This window comes from Acinonyx jubatus, chromosome B4 (assembly GCF_027475565.1).
Source record: "Acinonyx jubatus isolate Ajub_Pintada_27869175 chromosome B4, VMU_Ajub_asm_v1.0, whole genome shotgun sequence".
In the NCBI taxonomy this organism is placed as follows: domain Eukaryota; kingdom Metazoa; phylum Chordata; class Mammalia; order Carnivora; family Felidae; genus Acinonyx; species Acinonyx jubatus.
Window position 1 is genome coordinate 52,923,231 of NC_069387.1, and position 22,298 is coordinate 52,945,528.

The 22,298-nt window shown below is 34.8% G+C and overlaps 1 protein-coding gene across 13 annotated transcripts in view; it reads right to left on the reverse strand.

The window, feature by feature from the left end:
* The window catches only part of SLCO1A2 (solute carrier organic anion transporter family member 1A2), a 122,755-nt gene that overhangs the window by 22,397 nt on the left and 78,060 nt on the right, over nucleotides 1–22,298 (reverse strand). For 4 of the 13 annotated variants that reach the window (XM_053225934.1, XM_053225935.1, XM_053225940.1 and 1 more), the window contains 8 exons: nucleotides 19,409–19,541; nucleotides 17,734–17,820; nucleotides 15,773–15,879; nucleotides 13,801–13,947; nucleotides 10,731–10,829; nucleotides 9,209–9,430; nucleotides 6,669–6,833; nucleotides 5,274–5,469 (listed from right to left, as the gene is read on the reverse strand). In XM_053225934.1, the coding sequence (XP_053081909.1) occupies nucleotides 5,274–5,469; nucleotides 6,669–6,833; nucleotides 9,209–9,430; nucleotides 10,731–10,829; nucleotides 13,801–13,947; nucleotides 15,773–15,879; nucleotides 17,734–17,820; nucleotides 19,409–19,541 (1,156 nt within the window). Of the gene's footprint in view, nucleotides 1–5,273; nucleotides 5,470–6,668; nucleotides 6,834–9,208; nucleotides 9,431–10,730; nucleotides 10,830–13,800; nucleotides 13,948–15,068; nucleotides 15,748–15,772; nucleotides 15,880–17,733; nucleotides 17,821–19,408; nucleotides 19,542–22,298 lie in introns of those variants that run through there. The other 9 variants (XM_053225941.1, XM_053225937.1, XM_053225944.1 and 6 more) reach the window with 7 other exon arrangements.

Here is a 22,298-nt window from a genome sequence, read left to right on the forward strand (position 1 = left end):
AGGTCTCACTTCATGAGGATGACTAGAAGAATCTGCAGGCTTCACTTATTAGGGATTCGATAGAGAAGGGGGACAGCAATTACAACCAGCACTCAGATCTTGATAGACAGTATCCTTACTTGCAGCACTATCCAAGTACAGATCCCAGCCAGTAGTTCTACTGATTTACAGAGCTGAATGATGGCTCCTTTTATCCAAGAAACTCAGTTGGCAGTTCTGCTTTATTTACAGTCAACAGACTATACTGGCTGTGGAGCCCATTCAGCTGCCACATCTGGGCAGGGAAGCAAATTCACAGGCTTCCCTAACTGCTGAGCATAACCTCATGTTCCACCCACCCAGAAAGCGTGGCCAAAGAACCTAGGGAGTCATAGAGTCCATCCTACAGCCTGCTCAGTCTGGAAGCCAAGCAAATAGCTCTGCCCCATTGTTAAACATAACCTCTGGCCCCACATAACCAAGGAGCCTGAACAGTAACCTGGGAAGCCTCAGAGCCCAGACTACAGCACCACCCAGCAACAGAGCCCAGTCCTTGGCCTTACCCAATTGCTGAACACAGCCTGAAACCTTGATCAGGCAGGGAACCTATCCAGTGACTTTGTTAAATCATGGAACAAACCTAAAGCCTCACCTGATGAGAGAACCTGGAGAGCAATTCTGCCCAACCAGAAGATGCAGTTTCTAGTACCACCCTATTCTGGGGTACAACTAGAAGCCTCTCTCCTCTAGAGATTCTGGCCAGCAACTTTGTCCAACAGCAGAGCACAGTCAGCAGCTTACCTGATTATGAAGCCCAGTCTATGGCCCACCCAACTTCAGGGCACACCTTGTGGTCCTTTCTGATTACAGAACACAGCCGGAGACCCAAGCTGACCAGGAGCAATTGCAAGCCCAGCCCATTGCTCTGACCAGTGGTAAAGTCCAACCAGTGGCATCATCCTGCCAGGGAATATAGCCTACAACCTTGTCCAACCAGAGATGATTGCAAAGATCTATCAGTGGTCCCACAGAACTGCAGAGCACAGTCAGCAGCCCTTCCCAATCAAAACACCCACCGGTAGCCTCATTTGAATGTGTAACCCAGCCAAGAATCCCAAATAGTTTGAATTCAAAACTAAAGTACACAAAAACACGTAGTAATTAAACTGACAAAAGTCAGAGATGAAGAGAGAATTTTGAACACAGCAAGAGAAAAATTATTTGTCACTTCATGTGCATTCGCATAAGACTATAAGCAGATTTCTTAACAGAAACTTTGCAGGTCAGAAGAGTGGGATAATATATTCAACATATAGAAAGACAAAACTCTCAATCAAGAATACTATACCTGGCAAAGCTGTCCTTCAGAAATGAAGGAAAGATAAAAATTTTCCCAAACAAAAGTTGAGGGAGTGCATCACTACTAGACCTGAATTACAAGAAATGCTAAGGGACATTCTTTAAACTGGAATAAAATGATGATAAATAACATTATAGAAACATGTGAATGTGTAAAGCTCACTGGTACTGGTAAATACATAGTCAAAGTCAAATTCTCTAACATCATGATTATGGTGTATAATTAATTCACTAACAACCCTAGTTTTAAAGTAAAAAAATAAATAAATAACCATAATTAGAATAATACATTATTAGATACACCATGTAATAATGATGTAAATTTTAATGTTAACCTAAAATGTGAGTGGGGAGAAATGCAAATATATTTTCCATATGCTATCAAAGTCAAGTTGTTAACATAAAATAGGATGCTATAAATATACTTTAATGTAAGCCTCATACAAAGGAAAGAACTATAGTAATACCTAAAAGATTATGCTAAAGTTGTGAAGGCATACTGCCACAAAAAGTTATCAAATCACAAAGGAAATTCATTCATCAAGAAGATATAACAATTGTAAATACTTATGTACCCAATATTGCAGTACCCAAGTATATAAAACAAATATTAACATAACTAAAAGGTGAAATAAACAGCAATATAATAATAGAGGCTTTGATACCATACTATCAACAATGGATAGATCACCTAGATGAGAATCAATAAGGAAATAGCAGATTTGAACGATACAATAGACACCTACAAGACATATACAAATCCAACATATTCCATCCAATAGCAACAGAATGCACATTCTTTTTAAAAGCACACAAACATTTTCTTGGATATATCATGTGTTAGTCCACAAAACAATTTTCAAGAAATTCAAGAAAATAGAAATTATATCAAGTATTTGTTCTGACCACAATGATAGGAAACTAGAAATCAATTAAAAGAAGGAAATCTGGAAAATTCACAAATATATGGAAATTAAACAACACACTCCTAAATGACCACTGGATCATAGAAGAAATCAAAAGGGAATAAAAAATATTCTGACACAAATAAATGGAACCATAACATACCAAAATTTCTAGGATGCAACAAAAGGAATTCTAAAAAGAAAGTTTATAGTATGAACACATAAATTAAGAAGAAAAAAAGACCCCAAATCAACAACCTAACTTTACATATCAAGGAAATAGAAAAACACAAAGAGAGTAAAACTAGATAAATAAAATTATAAATTAAGGAGGAAATATTACAACCAACACCACGTAAATATGAACGATCATAAGACAAAACAATTATACAACAATAAATTGGACAACTTAGAAGAAATGAGTAAATTTCTAGAACACATATCATACCAAGATCAATCATGAAGAAATAGAAAATCTGAATAGATCAATTACTGGCAAGGAGATTAAATCATAATCACAAACCTCCCAACTAAGAAAAGCCCAGCATTAGTTGGTTTCACTAGTGAATTCTATCAGATATCTGAAGAATTAAAACCAATTCTTCTGAAATTCTTCCAAAAATTGAAGAGGAGAAACATCCCCAAACTCATTTATGAGGCCAGAATCATATTAATACTAAAGTCAGATGCAGCCACTACAAGAAAACTATGGGACAATATCCCTGATGAATATAAATGCAAAAAGTTATCAATAAAATACTAGTAAAATGAATTCAACAACACATTCTAAAGATCATATGCCATGATCAAGTGGGTTTTATTCCAGGGATACAAGAATGTTTCTACATACATAAACCAATCAATGTGATACATCACATTAACAAATTGAAGGATAAAAATCATATGATCATCTCAATAGATGCAGAGAAAGCATCTATTTTGTTGACAAAATTCAACATCCGTTCATGATAAAAACTCTTAACAAATTACATATGGAAGAAATTTAACAACATAGCAAAGGCCATTTATGACAAGTCCATAGCTAACAACATACTCAATGATGGGAAGCTGGGAGCTTTCCTTTAGGATCAGGAACAACATAAGAATGTCCATCCTGTCCACTTTTATTCAAGAAATTCTAGTCAGAGCTATTAGGTGAGATAAAGAAATAAAAAGCATTCAAATCAGAAATGAAGAAGTGAAATTATCTCTATTTGTAGGTGACATGATATATATAGAAAACCCTAAGAACTCCATCAAAATATGGCAAGAACTAATAAATTAATTTAGTAAAGTTAAAGTATGGGAAATCAGTATACAAAAATCAGTTCTGTTTCTATACAGTAACAACAAACTATTAAAAGAAAAAGGAAAATCCAATAATTGAATGAAAAGAATAAAATACTTAAGGAATAAATTTAACCAAGGATGTGAGAATCTCTACATTGAAAACTATAAGACACTGTTAAAGACAAAATAGGCCATAAATAAATAGAAAGATATTTATTCCATGCCCATGCATTGGAAGAATTATTATTGCTAAAATGTTCATACTCCCCAAAGTAATCTACAAATTTAGTGCAGTCCCTATACAGATTCCAGTGGCATTTTCATAGACATAGAAAACGATTCTAAAACTTGTATGGAATCACAAAAAAATAGCCAAAGCAATCTTGAGAAAGAGCAAAGCTGAGATATCACACTTCCTGATTTCAAACTATTTTACAAAGTAATAGTAATAAAAACAGTTTGGTATTAACATAAAAAAGAGTCACGAAGATTAAGGAACAGAATAAAGAATGCAGAAATAAACCATGCATATATGGTGAATTAATTTACAACAAACAAGCTAAGAATTTACTGTGGGGAAAGGATACTCGCTTCAGAAATGATGTTGGGAAACTAGGCAGCCATATGCAAAAGAATTAAAGCAGATCCCTAACTTATATACACAAAAATAAACTCAAATGGATTAAAGACTTAAATTTAAGACCCAGAACCATAAAATTACTAGAATAAAACATTGTGGGTGAACTCCTTGACAGTGATTTTTTGGATTGGACACCAAAAAGCACAAGTAACAAAAACAAAAATAAACAAGCGGAACTACATCACACTAAAAAGCTTCTGGACAGTAAGGAAATCATGAACAATGTGAAAAGGCAGCCTATGGAATGCGAGTAAATATTTACAAATCGTATATCTGATAAGGATTAATATCCAAAATATATAAAAACTAATAAAACTCAATAACAACAATAACAAAAAACAGCAATCTGATTTTAAAATAGGCAGAAGATTGTTTCTTGGTCTTTTGGATAAGATCAAGTGTTAAAATGGGCAGAGGAATTAAATAGAAAATTTTTCAAAGAAGACATACAAATGGCCAATAAGTAAATGAAAAGATGCTTAATATCACCAGTTATAAGAGAAATAGAAATGAAAGCCACAATGAGATATCACCTCACTCCTGTTAGGATATGTATTTTCAAAATACAAGAGATGGTATCAGTATGCATAACCTTCCTATAAATTCAGACTATCCTCAAATATAAATCTAAAACTATTCAATGATAGAGACATAATTACACAAATGTATGAATTTACATATGAATTAAAATATCATGTATTCGGATTCAGTTATGCTGGATTTAAGCCCATTGTGGAAACATATAAAGGTGATTAAGATTGTATAGTTAATTCTTAATTTTACCCATTTATGAGAGTATAAAATATATGAACAACATACCCTAATGCAACCTAAAACTATTGGCAGTTTCTTTGATATCCACTTTAATGTCTACGAGGATATCCAAAAACAAGCCCACACACATACATGTGCACTCATAAACTAACGAACCCTATTAGCCTGGAGGGATAGGCTTATAACTGACAGATGGAGGAAAGAGAAAGACCATGGATTATTGCTATCAATTCCAATTAGCAAATGATCTGGTCATTGGGTAATCATTGAATAAAATATGTCATTAACTGTTCTAAAAGTATGACATTCATTAGAAAACAACATACCCATTATAAGTGGTGGTTATGCCAGCAACTGAAGAATTATCACAGATCATGAGAAAACACAAAAAATGAAGAAGATATTCAGTTAAAGATAACCAACATGCTATGTGGGCAGCTTGTTTGACAGTAATCTTGAATTTCTTCATAATTAAACCACCAGCTACATATCCAATGCATATTGGAGGTAAGTTATAAATACCTATAAATGTAAGTAAAATGTTGTTTACAAAGTGATTTAGCAAAAGAACAAATATGGTATCTAATATCTTACATAAGAAACCATCTAGGTCCAACTCACAGTGAAGAAAGCTGATTGATTATTATCTCCACTTATTTACATATTACATACAGAGAGATTTTTAAATGCTCCACAATGTCAAAGTATATTAAGACTCTTATCACTGTCCTTCATTTAATTTATTGTAGTAGGTTGTAAATTTCTTATATGCAGGGATCATGATCTATATCTCTTTTCTAATGATTCAGGCAGGAGTGGCAATTCAAAGTTAACCAGTAGTTTATGATTAATATGATTTTGCCATTGTTTGTACCGACTCTAGTTGTTAAGAATTTGACTTCATTCAAGGTACCTTAGAAGGTTACTTTGCTGAGCCTGTGATTGTCAAGTGTATTTACATTTCATGTCCCTCTCCCTAAAAAGAGAAAAGAAAAAAAAAAAACAAGAAAAAGACAGCCCTTGATGGCATTCTTAATGTCAGGGTCTCTCACAGAAGCACATCACATCTACTTGGGAGAGTGTTTAAAAATCCATTCCAGAGTCCCACACCAGATTGTCTAATTTAGTATGTCTGAGGTGGGTGCCAGGTATCTGAACTTCTAACAAGCACTCTATGTGACGTGGATCCAGGTAGTCTAAGAAATTCACTTTTCAGATCAATCAAAAGATCTCAGGAGAAACCCAAGGTGGAGGAATACCACCAAAGTTAATGTGGTCACAGGAAAATAAGAATGCCTGTGCTGCAAAGACACCACCAGAGGGCCAGGGAACTAAGGAGAGACAGAATTCATAAACTGGAGTTAAAAAAGTAAAACAGACTCCTGATGAATTAGCATTGGTTTCCTTTGTATATTAATGGCTTGCCTACCTAAAAACTGTCTCTAATTTGTACATTCCCCAAGAATTCCACAAATATTTTGAATTTGCATTCTGATTGGAGAGAGAGCAGAAGAAAAAAAAAGCCAGGACTTCCTGGCTTCTTTCCTTCCTTCCCTTTGTTGATTTCCCAGAAGAATGGAAGTAGGAAATGTACCAGAGACAGAAACATCTCAATGTATTTCAATTTAGGAGTCTCCTAGACACATCATCACACTGTTCACCATTTCATGGTTAAAAAAAAAAACAAGTGGGGCTACTAATATAGAGGAGAATAAACATACCAATTAGAAAGATTACATCTGAAGCTGATTTTCCATGTTGCTGTTCCAGATATTTGGGCATGAAGGTGAACATATTAACAAATGCATTGAACTGTATAATACTTATTAGTATGAAAAGCATGTAAACTGGGTTGCATAAAAGACTTTTCATGAATGGCAAAAAATCTGAAATGAAAGAATGACAGCAGTATTATACTAGCTTGGCATTGCATTTTAAGATTTACTTTTTCTAAAACATCAACTTCCCTTCCAAATTACATTTTTCTATTTATAATGCTCATACTGTTTTTTAAATGTGTGTTTTGTTTTGTTTGTACCTCTTGAAAGCTAAAGCTATATCATTTTGGTACCTTCTGCAAGTCAATAATGCAGTTGGCTGGGTAGGGCTCAGAACACAACGGTTTTGCCATCATTAAGTTACTATTGTGTCTTGGGGAAAATATTGTCTGCATTCACACCATTTCCTTTTTTTTCCTTCTCTTTTTCCTTCTCTGAATATCCTCTCTTCTCTAGAGATCATCTAGAATGAAGGATGCTTGTTCTGTTCTTTAAAGTTTAGAAGGAGGTCAACTTGATAAAGTTCACACTCAAATATTGATATTATCATTCCTCAACATTCAAAATGAAGATATATGTGGGTATTCATGGGATATAATTTTGTCAAGTACCGGGTATTTTTCTTCTTCCTCAGAAAAACAGTTTTGGTCCTGCCAGTGGTTCATACTGGGTACACAATGAAATCACTTGGGGTTCTTTTAAGATACAAACGCCCAGGTCCCACTCTCTGAGATCTTGATTCATTTGGTACAACATACTAAGGGTTATGTAAATGATATAACCCAAACGTTCCCCTGTTGGTGTGGACTGACACAGCTCGAAGCCAAATTTGTGGCCCATCTCTTGCAAATATTCTGGGTTGCCCTGCCACCTTTTTGGGATCAAAGTCTCATGTATAGTTACTTTTCACTTTTCCTATCTTCATGTTTTTTTGTCTTGATTTCCTTCCTTATTGTGTATTTTTTTCTCAATAAACTGTCAAAATCCAAAGAATAAATAAATTGGGAGAGAAGGAAGAACAACTCGATGCAAAGAAAACTATTTTAGCTGTAGAATTCATATCACAAATATGAATAAAGTACATGCTGGGTGAGAGAGTTGTGTTCAGAGCACTTTGGAGCTTTTTAAGTTGTACGTGTTTGTTGACATCTCTGTCCTAGTAAATGAGTCTCAGTAGTTCAAATTTCCTTTCTATATCTCTCATACTAAGCTCGCCTCTTTCCTAGTTTTGAAAATGGACCTTGCAGATCACAAACAATATTCTATGTTAAAATCCTCTATGAGTCCACATCAACCTTTCAAAAAGAATTGTTAATCATGATCACTCTGAAAATTTAAAGGTTCTGAATTGACTCCTAATGATCTAAGAAGTATTATGTTTAATACTAGCTTAAGTTAATGTGTAATTGTTAATAAAAGTTCTGTGCAAATTGGTATTATAATTTATGGGTGATAGTAGAAGTAGCAACATCAACAGTAATGACACTAATACTATTAGCAGTAATAACAGTAATATGTGCCAGAACTCCTTTTACCCTCACACAACAACTCTATATTAAAAGTACTATTATTACCTCATTTTACAGATAAGTAAGCTGAGTCTCTCTTCATCTTGTAAATGAACAATCTTTAAGAATTCCAAGGCCCAGGTGATAACTCATACTAATTAAATCACACCTACAGAATTTTAGGCATCAATATTTTTTTTCTAATTTCCCAAGTAATTCCAATATATGGCCAAGTTTGAGAATCAGTGTTCTTGAACACTAAATACTTAGACTACCTTAGCTTAGTTTCCCACAGAAACACTTTCTGTAAATTATTCTTTGAGTTTTTATTGAAGATTATCCAAAAATAAAAAAAAAAACCTGTTCTATGAAATATGCACTTGCACTTGCTGGAAAAGAACTACTATGTGGTTCAGTATTACTGTATCATACATCGTATGAGAATGTTTTTCTTTAATTGCAATGTGTTACTTGAGAACAGTTTCTCTTTAAGAACTATTATTCCTCTCTGTATCAAATATAGAGAATTATATGACCTTTCATGTATTCTTTTTATGCCTTAGCTTCCAGGAAGCTCAAGTTAAGCTAACAGTTTTTGTTTCAGAAGTATACACTTTGAAATAGTGTATATTTTTTCCTCCTTTTGTTCTCAGTTTGAATTTCTTTTTTTTTAAATTAGACTTATGTTCTGTATAAAATAGATTTTTTTAAAGGCAAATGGGGATTTATTTATTTATTTAGTGCCTGAATTGATATAAAATTTTATATAAATGCTGACCACAGATAATTTGTCTTGAAATTATATCACTTATTTCCATGTAGTAGCACAGGAAGACTCAGACTAGTTAGACATTATTGACTACTCACTATTAATGACAAATTGTCTTAATGCAGCCTGGCATGTTATAGTGTTAGACTGAAATACAGACACATATGTATAAAATAAAAAATAAATTATATAGTATTTATATTTACCTTTAGTGATTCCATCCTTTTTCTTCTTGACCTCTTCTCTTTGTTTCTCTTCTTTGTCATTTTTAATGATGTCTGCATTACTCTTTAGTCCTTCCTTTGGAAGCCATTTGGGCAAAAAGAAAAACGGAATGGCAGTGAGCGCATTCACTCCTGCACAAATCAAAAAGCCAAACCACCATGCACCAACCCAACGAGTATCAGTGGGAGTTATGGTCAGATCATCTGTAAAGAAATATACACATTTTTGTTAGCTTGTCACTATTTCCTTCATGAACTGTAGAAAATTCTTAATATTACAGTTTTCAGGTTTTATTCAAGTTCAGAATTTGTATGCAATTTAGACATTCATAACATTTGTCTGACAATATGTGGTATTACAGTATTGTCTAGCAATAAATTATTTTGCTTATCTGGCCTATCCTATAAGGAACTTATTAGTAGATACTTATTAAATAACTACAAGCTCTATTTAATTATAAGCAAATGATTATTTGATTAAAAGAAATTCAGACCTATATCTTTATTTTTTTATTTTTTTATTTTTTTTATGAATATATAAACAGTAAATTTTTTTTCAATATGTGAAATTTATTGTCAAATTGGTTTCCATACAACACCCAGTGCTCATCCCAAAAGGTGCCCTCCTCAATACCCATCACCCACCCTCCCCTCCCTCCCACCCCCATCAACCCTCAGTTTGTTCTCAGTTTTTAAGAGTCTCTTATGCTTTGGCTCTCTCCTACTCTAACCTCTTTTTTTTTTTTTCCTTCCCCTCCTCCATGGGTTTCTGTTAAGTTTCTCAGGATCCACATAAGAGTGAAAACATATGGTATCTGTCTTTCTCTGTATGGCTTATTTCACTTAGCATCACACTCTCCAGTTCCATCCACGTTGCTACAAAGGGCCATATTTCGTTCTTTCTCATTGCCATGTAGTACTCCATTGTGTATATAAACCACAATTTCTTTATCCATTCATCAGTTGATGGACATTTAGGCTCTTTCCATAATGTGGCTATTGTTGAGAGTGCTGCTATAAACATTGGGGTACAAGTGCCCTATGCATCAGTACTCCTGTATCACTTGGGTAAATTCCTAGCAGTGCTATTGCTGGGTCATAGGGTAGGTCTATTTTTAATTTTCTGAAGAACCTCCACACTGCTTTCCAGAGTGGCTGCACCAATTTGCATTACCACCAACAGTGCAAGAGGGTCTCGTTCTCCACATCCTCTCCAGCATCTCAGACCTATATCTTTAAATCTCTTGAAAATAAGAAACGTGATTGTGGTGCCATAGAAAGAGCACTGGATTTTGAGTCTGAAGGTCAGCATTTTAACTTATTTTCCTGATCACTGGTTTGAAATATTTCAAAAATTCTCTAAACTCTTTCACTTCAATTTGTGAACCTGAAAAGTGGAATCAATGTACCTAACCAAGGGTCAAATAAGGCAACAACTAACTGTGATAACAATTGAGGTTACTTTCTGTTACTATTGATACTATAAATAATCGTATTGAATTACCTGTGTTCACAGATCCAGTGTCAACATAAACATTGGCACAGAATGATGCTAATGAAAGTCCAAACAAAGGACCAATGATAGCTCCTGTTTCTACAAACCCTAAAAATAAATGAAAATATAAAGTTATAATATAGTTATATACCCCCATAAAGAGTCCTAATTCCATAAGTCTAGAGCCTGACTTGTTTTTGCCTCAGATATGTTTGCCTTAAACTTTCAGTTTGTAAGAAAATGAAGCTTAGTGTACATATAAGTAACAAGTTTGTTCTGTAAATGTGGAAAAAAAGAGCCTCAAAATGTAAAACTGCATTCTCTAGGCCTCTAAATTCTCTTTCATGATGAATTGCAGGTAAAATCTGCTGTGGCAGCATAGGCTGGGATCGTGCTGTTGACAAAGCCACAATACAGAGCAAGATTCTTTTACTGCTTTCTATAGGCACATTTTTGGAGGAATTCTAAAGTAACACCCTGTAAATTTCTTGTGGCATATTCCTCAGGAAAGCTTTACTCTCATGTCTCCAACTTGAAGCCTCCTCTGGCTGTGTCCTCACTGTCACTGATCCTTCTGTTCACTTTCATCATGATCTCCTTTCTTACTCTCCACATTATCTTCCATACTCATCAGTCCCCTCTTACTTATGACTTACGACTTACTTACTTACGACTGCTTACTCATCTGGAATTTCATCATCAGTTAGCTCTTAGCATATCTACAATTCAGAATCAAGGCTGAGCTCTCGCAGCTCCTGAAAACCAAGACATGACCTTCTTCAACTTTGTTCCTCTTTACTTCAAAATATGTCTCCTCCAGTGTCTCTGCCTTCTCCACCGTTCCATAGGGTAGCCCACCCAGTATACACACCACATTTCTTGACATCATCCCCTTCTATCTTCTCAGAGATCTTGCTCAATTAAACATGTCTTTATTTGTGTTTGTTCAATCTCTCCTACCCTCTGGTTATACTATCTCACATCTACCCTGCTTTCTTTCCTTTCACTACACTCTACACTTGTGGCCTCACCACTCACTGAATCTACCCAAATCCTTCCACATTCTTCTCAAAGCACTTGCAGGCAAGACCAGTGTTATTTCTGTCACTAATTCAGTGTCCTTTTCTGGTCTCCATCCTCCTAGTCTTCATGTTATTTGACATTGCTTGCTAGCTTCTCTTTTGACATTTCCTCCTAATACTTTCAAAAAGCTATGCCTTTATTGTTTTACTTTCTCCCTATGTGACCACTCCTTTGCTTTTTCTTCTTTCTTTTTTTTATTAAAAAATTTTAATGTTTATTTATATGAGAGAGAGAGAGAGAGGCAGAGTGTGAGCAGGAGAGGGTCAGAGAGAGAGGGAGACACAGAATCCAGAGGAGGCTCCAGGCTCTGAGCTGTCAGCAAAGAGCCTGATGCAGAGCTTGAACTCATGGACCCTGAGATCATTACCTAAGCTGAAGTCGGACACTAGCCAACTGAGCCACCCAAATGCCCCTGCTTTTTCTTCTTTATATTCTACTCACTAACTAAAAGTTTTCTCTAGTATTTTAATGTAGGATTTCTCACTATATATATGGCTTCCTTTGGAAAACTCATTTCTCCCTCTTAATTTATTTTCTCTATATATGATTCTCAAAATTCATTTCTAGATTTTATGTTCTCTTCTAAACTTCAGAGCCATACATGGAAGTATTTTCCTCAATTGTATAGCTAACTGATTTATAGTTATTTAATTACATGCACACACACATTTATTTAATTTTTAAGTCTATTAAAAAAAATTAACTACACAGAGATATTTATCAAGTTCGATTGATTTATAATTATGTAGTTATTTATATACTAAACCTTATATGGACTGTCTTATTGACCTTAGAACATACAGATATTATCACAGTTATTTCTATATAATATACATCCTAGTATTTATTGAATAAAGAAATACATATAAAAAGGTATTCATTAATTTATTACAGGCAAGCATTTGTATTCTTTCAAGATAAGTATGTGAAGGGATTTGAAAGTACCAAAAAGAAAAACATTGAAAAAAGTTATTGCAAAATCAGTGCATCATCAAAAAGTGCCAAAGGTTCGTTGGGGTAAAGGATCTGTAAATATTTTGATCTTTTCCAATTATGTGTAGCTCTGTACCTGTCTTCTTTGACCTTCTTTGACATTGCCAGTTCTTAAAAGATATGTCTACAGTAATGGCAAAATTGTTCCTGTACTAAAAGTTATGCTTTTATGCTAACAGATGGAATAACTAAAAAATATAAATAGTTATTCATAATAAATGAAGAATATTTAGGAGATTGGAAGACAACATAAGAGGGTAGATCTTAAATTGGTTATTGTCGGAGATGACACTGATCAATTTTAGAAAAGAAAATTTTCAGAAACACAACCAAGAATATGAACTAGAGATTTGTGAAGAATCTGAAAAATCTGACTAGCATGGAGAGACTGTGATGAAGAGAAACTATACAAAAAACTAAATAAACTAAATAGAGTACAGAGCTGTAATAAGTGGAGAGATCAGAGATAGTAAATAAAAAGCCAGTATGTTATATAAACTGGTAGAGAAGACATAATCAAAACAATGTTTGAGAAAATTGTACTGCAAAAACATTGATAATAAATTGATATTAAAAATCCTAGCAATAAAATGACCAATGGAGATGTTATAATAATCTACAGATGGAGTAATGAAGACCTGAGCAAAAAATAGAGGTAATGAAAATTGTAAGAAAGGTTTTGAATAATAAGGGACATTTAAAGAAAATATTGGTAAATCACTTAATATATTTGATGTAGAATGGTGCCAAAGAAATGGACGAATCAAAGAGAACTCCTGGGGCACTAGATTAGTAGTATTTTCAATAGAAAGAAGCAGAATTAGCAAAGTGGCTTATTTGGAGTTAGCATGTAATTGCTCCATTCAGCAAACTTTCATTGATGGCCAGGTGTGCCGAGGTACTTTGCTCATCATTCTGGAAATCACTGACTCCAAATAACTGATATCCACCCTTAAGAAACTTACTTTCCTGAAAGGAGGCTAAGGCAGATTTTCAAACTCACCAATATATAAAGGAGAGTTTTCAGATTTGGCAAAATCTTCTATGTAGGAAATACCCAAAGGCATGATGGGAGTTTCACCAATTCCACGTATAATATTGCCTACTAGTACATACATCCACATTAATGATTTAACTTCTTTCACACACTCTGTATTAAAAGAAAAAAGATACATTGTATTCATGGTTTGGTAGTAAAGTATTAGTAATAGTTAATTCTAAATTTTTGTTAAACATTTCACAGTTCTTATGTGACATGGCATCTTCTCAATTACTTGTATTACTATGTCAGCAGTGAATCATTGGGCCATTCCAGTTGCATTTTCTGACAGTGTACTTAGGTATGGCAAATATAAATGGTATGTTGGAGCCAGTTACTACTAGGTTGGGAGAGATGAGTAGTATACACATCTCTCTTCAGTTTAGTATTTAGTGACAACATATTGGCAGTTTGATGGCAGTATTTGACAGAAATTGACAAACACTAAAAACCAGAACTATTTTTCCCTCCAAAGAAACAGTTTGCCACTAGCTACTAGACCCAGTTAGCTACTATGAGAGCTGTCCAATTTCTACACTAACTTTGGGAAGAGAAAATAAACCTATAAATATCTCTCCCTAGAACTGATACTATATGATTTAAATAATAATCTCACTGAAGTTTTAATTCTCTACAGCTCTAACCACTTCACAGAAACTAAAAATATTTAACTGGTAGTAATCACATTTTCTCTATAGAACCTACTGTTTACTGTAACCTCCAAATAATCTTTTAACAAAGAAATCCACCCCAATCCTTGGAGCAGCACTGCTTAGTAGAATAATAAAGATTAGGCTGAAGGTTATTGAAAGGGATGAAGATAAGCACATGTCTGAAAACAGCCAGTTCTTTTCTAAGCCAAAATAGCTACCAAGCCAGGAGGACACTCTGTAGGGTGATGTTCAGAAAAGTGAATGACAACTTATTTTCATCTTCTATAATCTGGCTGGGTACCCAAAGATGTGAGGGTCCTGAGCACAGCTGGGCCTGGAAATATCTATCTATATATCTATCTATATGTCTATCTCTCAGTCATTCCTAGTCCAGAAAATCATAATGTCAATTTCTGGGTACTCATAATTTTTTTCTGTGGTGAGAATAGCAAGTTGTATCTAGAGGTCATAGTCAAACTCTAGGCCTACCACAGGGCAAAATATAAAATATCTGGTGATCAAAGAATTTTTATTTATCCACTACAATGCGTATTTAAAGAAAAAAATAGAAAATAGGACCTAGTCAGTCTTTGGCAAAAGAAGAGTATATAGGCCACTCTTGATGTCACTGTTTTGGTTTTGTTTGTTTGTTTGTCTCTTAGCATATGAAGGAGCAGAAGCTGGCACGTTGGTGCCTGGGATTGCAGGAAGCCAGAAGAAGCACCACTATTGTGTCAGACTGTAAAGTAGTATCTCTGGTAGGGAGGAAGAAGTAGGGCAGAAAGACAAGTTCCTAGTTCAGCAGAAAGAGAATAGAGTAAATCAGTTAGAGCATACTTGCTTCCTTTCTCTCCTATAGAAGATCAGTGATATAACACAAATCTTTTTGTTTCTATCTCTATTATTCATTTACAAATCATCAGCATAAATCCATCTTTCTAACGTGTTTTCCTCTGTGGAATTAACTCTAAGTGGTCCTCGAATGGATGTCTTCGGCTTATTTTTAAATAACCATTTCAAAGATAGATAAGGCATTGTTATTAAATATATTCAAATATAAGAGGAATAACATTTTATAATGTTATTGGATGGATATAAGCCAATGGATATAAGCCATTCCTAATCCCCTCCACGATCTCCTCCAAAATCCCTGAAAAAAATAAAATATGTTTTGTTCATTTACTTACTTACTTAACCAAACTTAATAACATTCAAAGCCCCCCAGCAGAAAGTGTTCAGTTACAAATTCACTGAACAGAAAGCAATACAATGAAGTGGACAACCTGATGGATCTTCTGTTGGTCTGATAATCTGGGTTCCATTTTCCATACACAAGAAACTGTTTGAGGACAAATTGCCTGAAACTGAAACTGTAGATTCATATTCATATCTGTATGAACACAGGGAAAACATGTTGATGTTAAGGAGCCAACGATGACAATGTGAGCATTGTGCAGATTATTAACTCCTGCTTCACTTAAGACACAACATCCAAATCCAGAAAAGAAAGTATCTTTTTGTCTTTGCCACCTAATCATCATAAATTAAAATTATTGAAAAGAACTTGCCACTCACTTTCAATGTACAATCCCTTGATAACTAGCTTTCAATTATCTGTATGTGGATGATCTACCTTCTAAATCATCTGACATCGACCTTTGGTGGTTTTTAGGTGATCATTTCCTGGAACTAATTACTGTGTGATAAGAAACAAGAACCAAGAAAAATAATAGACTCAACAAAGCATAATTAAGAAGATAAAGGCTTTGGGGAGAGAAAAAACAGCACAATAAAGCAGTTCTCTAACTTTGGATTCTCTAAGGTTTCCTAATAAGAAATATACTCTCACTTTCTGAGAATCCAAACAATAATTCTTTCACCTGTTCATTCATTAACCCTCTAAAAGAAACAAAGCATTTACCCATCATGAGAGACCTTAGAAGAATCTTAAACACTGTGACAGCACAATTTAATGACTTTTTCTCTTCTCATGAAAACAAAAGTGTTAATAAACTGTGACCATTTATCTTAGGCATATTACCAGAAGATCCACATGCCCTTTCTCAGAAAGTAAATTATATGCTGCAGCAATGGAGGAAATATGTCCAGCTAAGTCTCTCTTTGTTAGAAATTACACTGGATTGGTTTCTATATTTCTATTAGATAAGAGAAAGCCAAAAGAAAACTTGCCTTTCTGAGTTTCAAATGAGCTCAAGAGTGTTATACTTGTCACCAAGAGTCCTAATTAATATGTTACAGAACATAATAAAAATGGTTAAAATACCTTCCCCTTAGAAACACTGCCCAGTCATACCCATAGAGTTTGGCTGTGAACTGTGGACTAAGGCTTCTGTTTCCACACCCATGGTCCCATGAGACATGGAAGCTTCAGACAAAATAAATAATAATACCTTTGGCAGAGTATAGAAAGAAATGACAAAATTGCTGAATATTACTCAACATTGTCTTGAACAGGATAGGATATGATAGGAAATAAAAGAACAGTAGATATTCTTTGTCTTGATGCCTCTGATCCCTTCAGAAATATCTGAGAGCTAAAATATCTTTTTCATTTAGATTATTGACTTAAAACCCAATAACACATCACATGTCCATTCATTCCCAAAACATCAGCAAAATGGCAGTAACTGGATTTTAAAATAGAAAAGGAAAAGACATAATGCCATAAGGATAAAGAAAAGGGAAGGTCTGACAAGAAGAGAGAGTTTCGTAGGATTTTGAAAATGGAAAAGTAGATAAATGAATGATCACTGAATTAGTAGATATGAGAAACATAAAACTGAGTAATTGCCTGTACGAGAGCAACTGAACACATGCCACACATCCCTGGAAAGCTTCAGTCAAGAAAGAAGATACTTCTAAAGGTGAGAGGATGCATGGTCCAAAAAAGGGATTGCTTTCAAGTATGTATAAGGAGCAGTTAAGCCTTTTTAGACATCCTCTGTCATTTCAACTGAATATGGCTTTTGACTCTAGAGTCTGAATAAACACACTGAGGACAGGGAAGATATACTAAAAACTGGGGATATTAGGTTTAAAAAATCCATATACTGAAAAGTGAGATTTCCACTCCCATGTGCTGGTAACCAAGCTTCTACCTCCTAGAAAACAGATTGGAGAATCCCTGCCTAAGATAGTTTATGGGCAGTTATGAGTCACTTAATACACAGCCAGGCCATGTACAATCACCCTACAAAGAAATTTTCCATTAATTAAGTCTTACATACACAGAAGTTCCAGGTAGCTTGTGTTATTCCTCTCTCTTAAATATGTATAGATAACCAAGAACCACCAGATATACGAGGAAAGCCTATAATAGTAAAGACAGAGACAAATAAAAATTATACACTCAGAGAAGGCAGAGACAAGATAGATGAACAAATTTAGTTGGAAAAAGACATCATATTCTTGAAAGAAGAACAAAATATTCCTTCAAAAGATACAAAGAACAAAAGAGTCCTTGGGAATTAAAAATGGGATAGCAAAAGTTAGAAATTAATTCAGTGCTTTAGAAGATAAAGTTAAAGAAATCTCCCAAATAGTAACAAAAAGACAAGAAGATAGAAAATTGGAGAAAATGATGAGAAATATATAACAGGGTATGCAGAATTCAAGCAGTAGAAGTTCTAGAAAGAGAAAATGGGGAGGGGGCATATTATCAAAGAAACAATACAAATTCTCCAAATGCCCAGATTGAATACACCTAGCATGATGGAGGAAAAGGATTTATACTAAGACAATTATCATGAATCCAGACTCTGTAGCTTAAAAGAAAATCCCAATAGCTCCCAGAGAAAAGGAACTGGTCATGGGGATTAGAGTGGCACAAGATTCTCAACAGTACTACTGTAAACTAGAAAACATTGGAACAATGTCTTCAAAATCCGTAGGAAAATATTTCCAACCTAGAATTTTGTATCAGCCAGAATATTAATCAGGTGTGAGAGTAGAATTCCAAATGTTCAAGGTCTTAAAATTTTTATGTCTCTTACACTTTTTCTCAGAAACCTATTAGATTATGTTTTCCAAAAAAAGGAGTAAAAAAGTAGAAGATATGATATCCAGGATCTAAGTTAACTGAATACAGGGAAGAGGCAAAGCAAATTCCCAAGGATAATGGTGAGGAAAAATTTCCAGGAAGGAGCCATGCACCAAGCCTAAGGAGATTCCGGTTCAGACTGAAAATGGAGAATTGGTGACATAGAGATATCTCTAAGGCAAAAATGAAAACTTGTGATATGTATGAGTATTTTGAGATGTTGCCCTGCCAGTGGAGAGTTTGCTGATGATTAGTGAGAGATAAAAAGAAAATGAATCAAATAAAAAAGGAGCAATTATGAAGTCCAATAAAAATGAAAAATATTAAAAGAAAATAATAGCATGGTTCAGTGGTGAAAGATACTTACATAATCGTCCACATGGAAATAGTGAATATAATTTTATAGTAAGATATCAACATATATGACATAACATGAAAGTATTAAAAACTAAAAGGTTAAATATTTACTTAGAACTATGGAGGCAAATTGAAGAAGAAAGAACTAAAAGAATTGCAAGTAACTTCTCTTCAAAACCAGTAATATGGACAATGGTGAAGGGGCAGGGGACAACTCTTTGTGCAATATGATAATTTTGCCTGGTCCTAAAAAATCATTTCATCAGACTTCACTCCATAAAATCCCAAATCTCTTTTTCATATATGGACAAAATATGACTATATAAATGAAGTGAGGCAGCCAAGAGCACAGTGGACCAGTGGAATGGAATCTGCATCTTCCAGTTCCCATTGCAGTGTTCTGTGCTTTTAGGAAACTTTACTCCTAGAAAGGAAATTTCAAGTTTCATTCCATACAGTCCAAAGTTGAATCTATGAAATAATCAGAAACTTGAGTACTTACCGCTCCATGAGGAAATGAGGTAGAGATTGTAAGAAACACCCTAGACCCATAACCACACATCCAACACCAATCAGTATAGGTCTATGTAATTTGGTTCCAAAATAACTCACAAAGATAATCAACAAAAGATTTCCTAGGAAAAAATTGATATTGAAATGAATATTTCAATTAAGCATGAACAATATCTTATCTTCATTCAATCATTTACTATCTAGCATTTCTTTTAGAAAACCTATTCCAAATACTAGAACTGGTACTAGGGATGCATGAAACAATAAATGAATAAGACACAATTCTTGCCTTGAAGAAGGACTCTGTTTTACAATGTCGACAAATACACAAACAGGTATCTGTGGAACCCCAATGGTTAAAGAGAACAGCAGAAGAGAAGTGAGTAGAAGGGATTGAAGGATAGTTCTGAGAGATGTTAAAGACTCTGTGTGTTATTATCTAGTCTTAGATGTGTCACCTCTGGTCTTTCCCTCCATTCCTGCTCCAGAGAATATTATAATGTTTTCCTATGTCGGAAAAGAGAAGCAAAAGTCAAATTCAGATATATATATGTTTTATAACTCATTGTTTAGATATAACTTTGTATTGGTCAATATAATCAAGCCAGAGATCTATGTTTGTTTTTCTCTCCTTAGAAGTAAAAAAGAGTAGATACCCACTTCTCCACTGAGTTTTAGAAATAACACTTGCGTTGAGGAGTAAATAATTCAATGAAAAATTTATCCACATGTCTTAGAATGAAGTTTAAGGATAAAGAAACTAATTGGGGAGGCCTCATTCTGATGAACAGGTCCTTGATAACTATGGTGTAAAGGGTCAAAAGAACCAAACACATGAGGAAGTTCTCATATCATACATCTTAAATTCAGTAATCAATATTTTCCCTGATCTTATTATGCATAAGGAAAACCTCTATGATGAGCTCAAGAATTATAAAAGTTTTAAAAACTTTCCCTCAATTTGTTAATAGTTTTCTATGTAGTAATGTATATTTTGAAAACTTTTCTTTCCATATCTGTTTCTCTCTAGTCTGCCTTGTAAGTAGAAGAAATGTCAGTGCCTACATTATTTTATATGGACAGTGCCTCACCAAGTGCAACCACCTTGTCCTACCTAAGTCTCTAAAATTCCCATCATCAAAGCCATCCATGTTGACAGTATCATCTCTAGAAAGCCACAGTTTGAAATCCATATCCATTTTTGAAAGGAGAAGAAAGGAAGAGACTTCACTCCACATAAGGGTAAGCTGATATTTCAAATTGCATTTCTCTGTCAATAAAATAATTACCATGAAAGGGAATAAGAAAGGACAGATAAGATTTTGTCAAGGGTATGGAGAACGCTATCTATAAACATTACTGAGGAAAGGTAAGCAAAGTAATACATTTATTGGCATCTGTAAATTACCTCTCCTTTTCTCTTCAGCGATTATTTCAGATCTGCATCATTGCTCTCAAGCCACCTATCACCACTCACTTTCCATAGTTAATACTTTCTACTTTGTCAAGAAATTTGGGGCAGTCCAGTTCCCAGGTTATGGCCTTACCACTTTCCTTCTGTTTCAGAGGTTGTGGTGCCCATCCTACCATCCACAGACTAACGCACAACCTGGGCACTTCCATTCCCTCCAACAACTTCACTAATTATAATCTCTCTTGTATATGTTAAGTGTCTCCCTCTCTGATGCATTTTAATTACAGATGTTCTCTAGTTTCTCTCCAAACTGATGCAGATTCCACTTCTTTCCCTCTTGTTCTTTCCCAAAGTCACTGCTCTCTCTCTCTCTCTCTCTGCCTCCTAGCTTGTATATCCACGATTCAGCTAAACATGCCCTGGCAAAGATCATCAATTATTTCATAAAACCCAGGGAATATTTTTCTATCCTTATCTAATGGGATATTTTTTAATGCTTTTGAGACCGTTGAGAAATTTTTATTTTGGGAACTTGTACTCCCTTGGTATCTATACCTTCTCTCCTGTTTCCCCTCTTAATTCTCTATTTCTTCTCTTAACACTTTCGTGGGTTACTTTCTTCCACCTGTTCATGAAATATTGGTGTACCTCAAGGATGCACTCTGCCTATGGTATTTGTCACCGTATACCCTCTTCTTAAATAGCCTCATCTGTTCTCTAGTTTTAACAACCACCTGTTTACTCAGTAATCAGTTCCTCCAGCTCAGACAGTTCCTCCAATGCTTCCAACTCCTATAACTGCAACATGGACATCACTACTCAAAATCTCACTGCTACTACCACAATTTTCCTAAACAGAACTCATCATCATTCCCATAGCCACTACCACAATCTTGTCCCCCTTCCCCATTATCCACTCTACTACCCAAGCTGTAAATCTGGGGATGTCTACTTTTCTCATCCACCACATCCAATCTGTTACTAAGTTCTCAGGAATTTAACTCCTAAATATTTCTTAGGTCACTCTCTTCTTTCTATTCCTACCAGCATGATCTGTGACTCAGATCCAGATAGCTCTCTCTTGTGCTTTTGCCATGCTAGATTCCTCTCTGGCTGGCTGGCCACCTTCAAATCTATCTCAACACAGCCACAAGCATGGCCCTGCTAGAAAGCAAATTTGACCTTTGTTTTAATTTTTTTTAAATATTTTATTTATCTTAGAGAGAGAGAGCTCGAGTAGGAGTGGAGGAGGGACAGGGGGTGGAGAGGACAGAAGATCTGAAGCAAGTTCTGTGCTGATAGCAGCAAGTCCAATGTGGGGCTCAAACTCACAAACTGCAAGATCATGACTTGAGCCCAAGTCAGAGGCTCAACTGGCTGAGCCATCCAGGCACCCCATCTGAACTTTGTTTTAAATAGGTCCGCCTAACCTGCCATATATAAACAAATACCCATGGAGTCCATG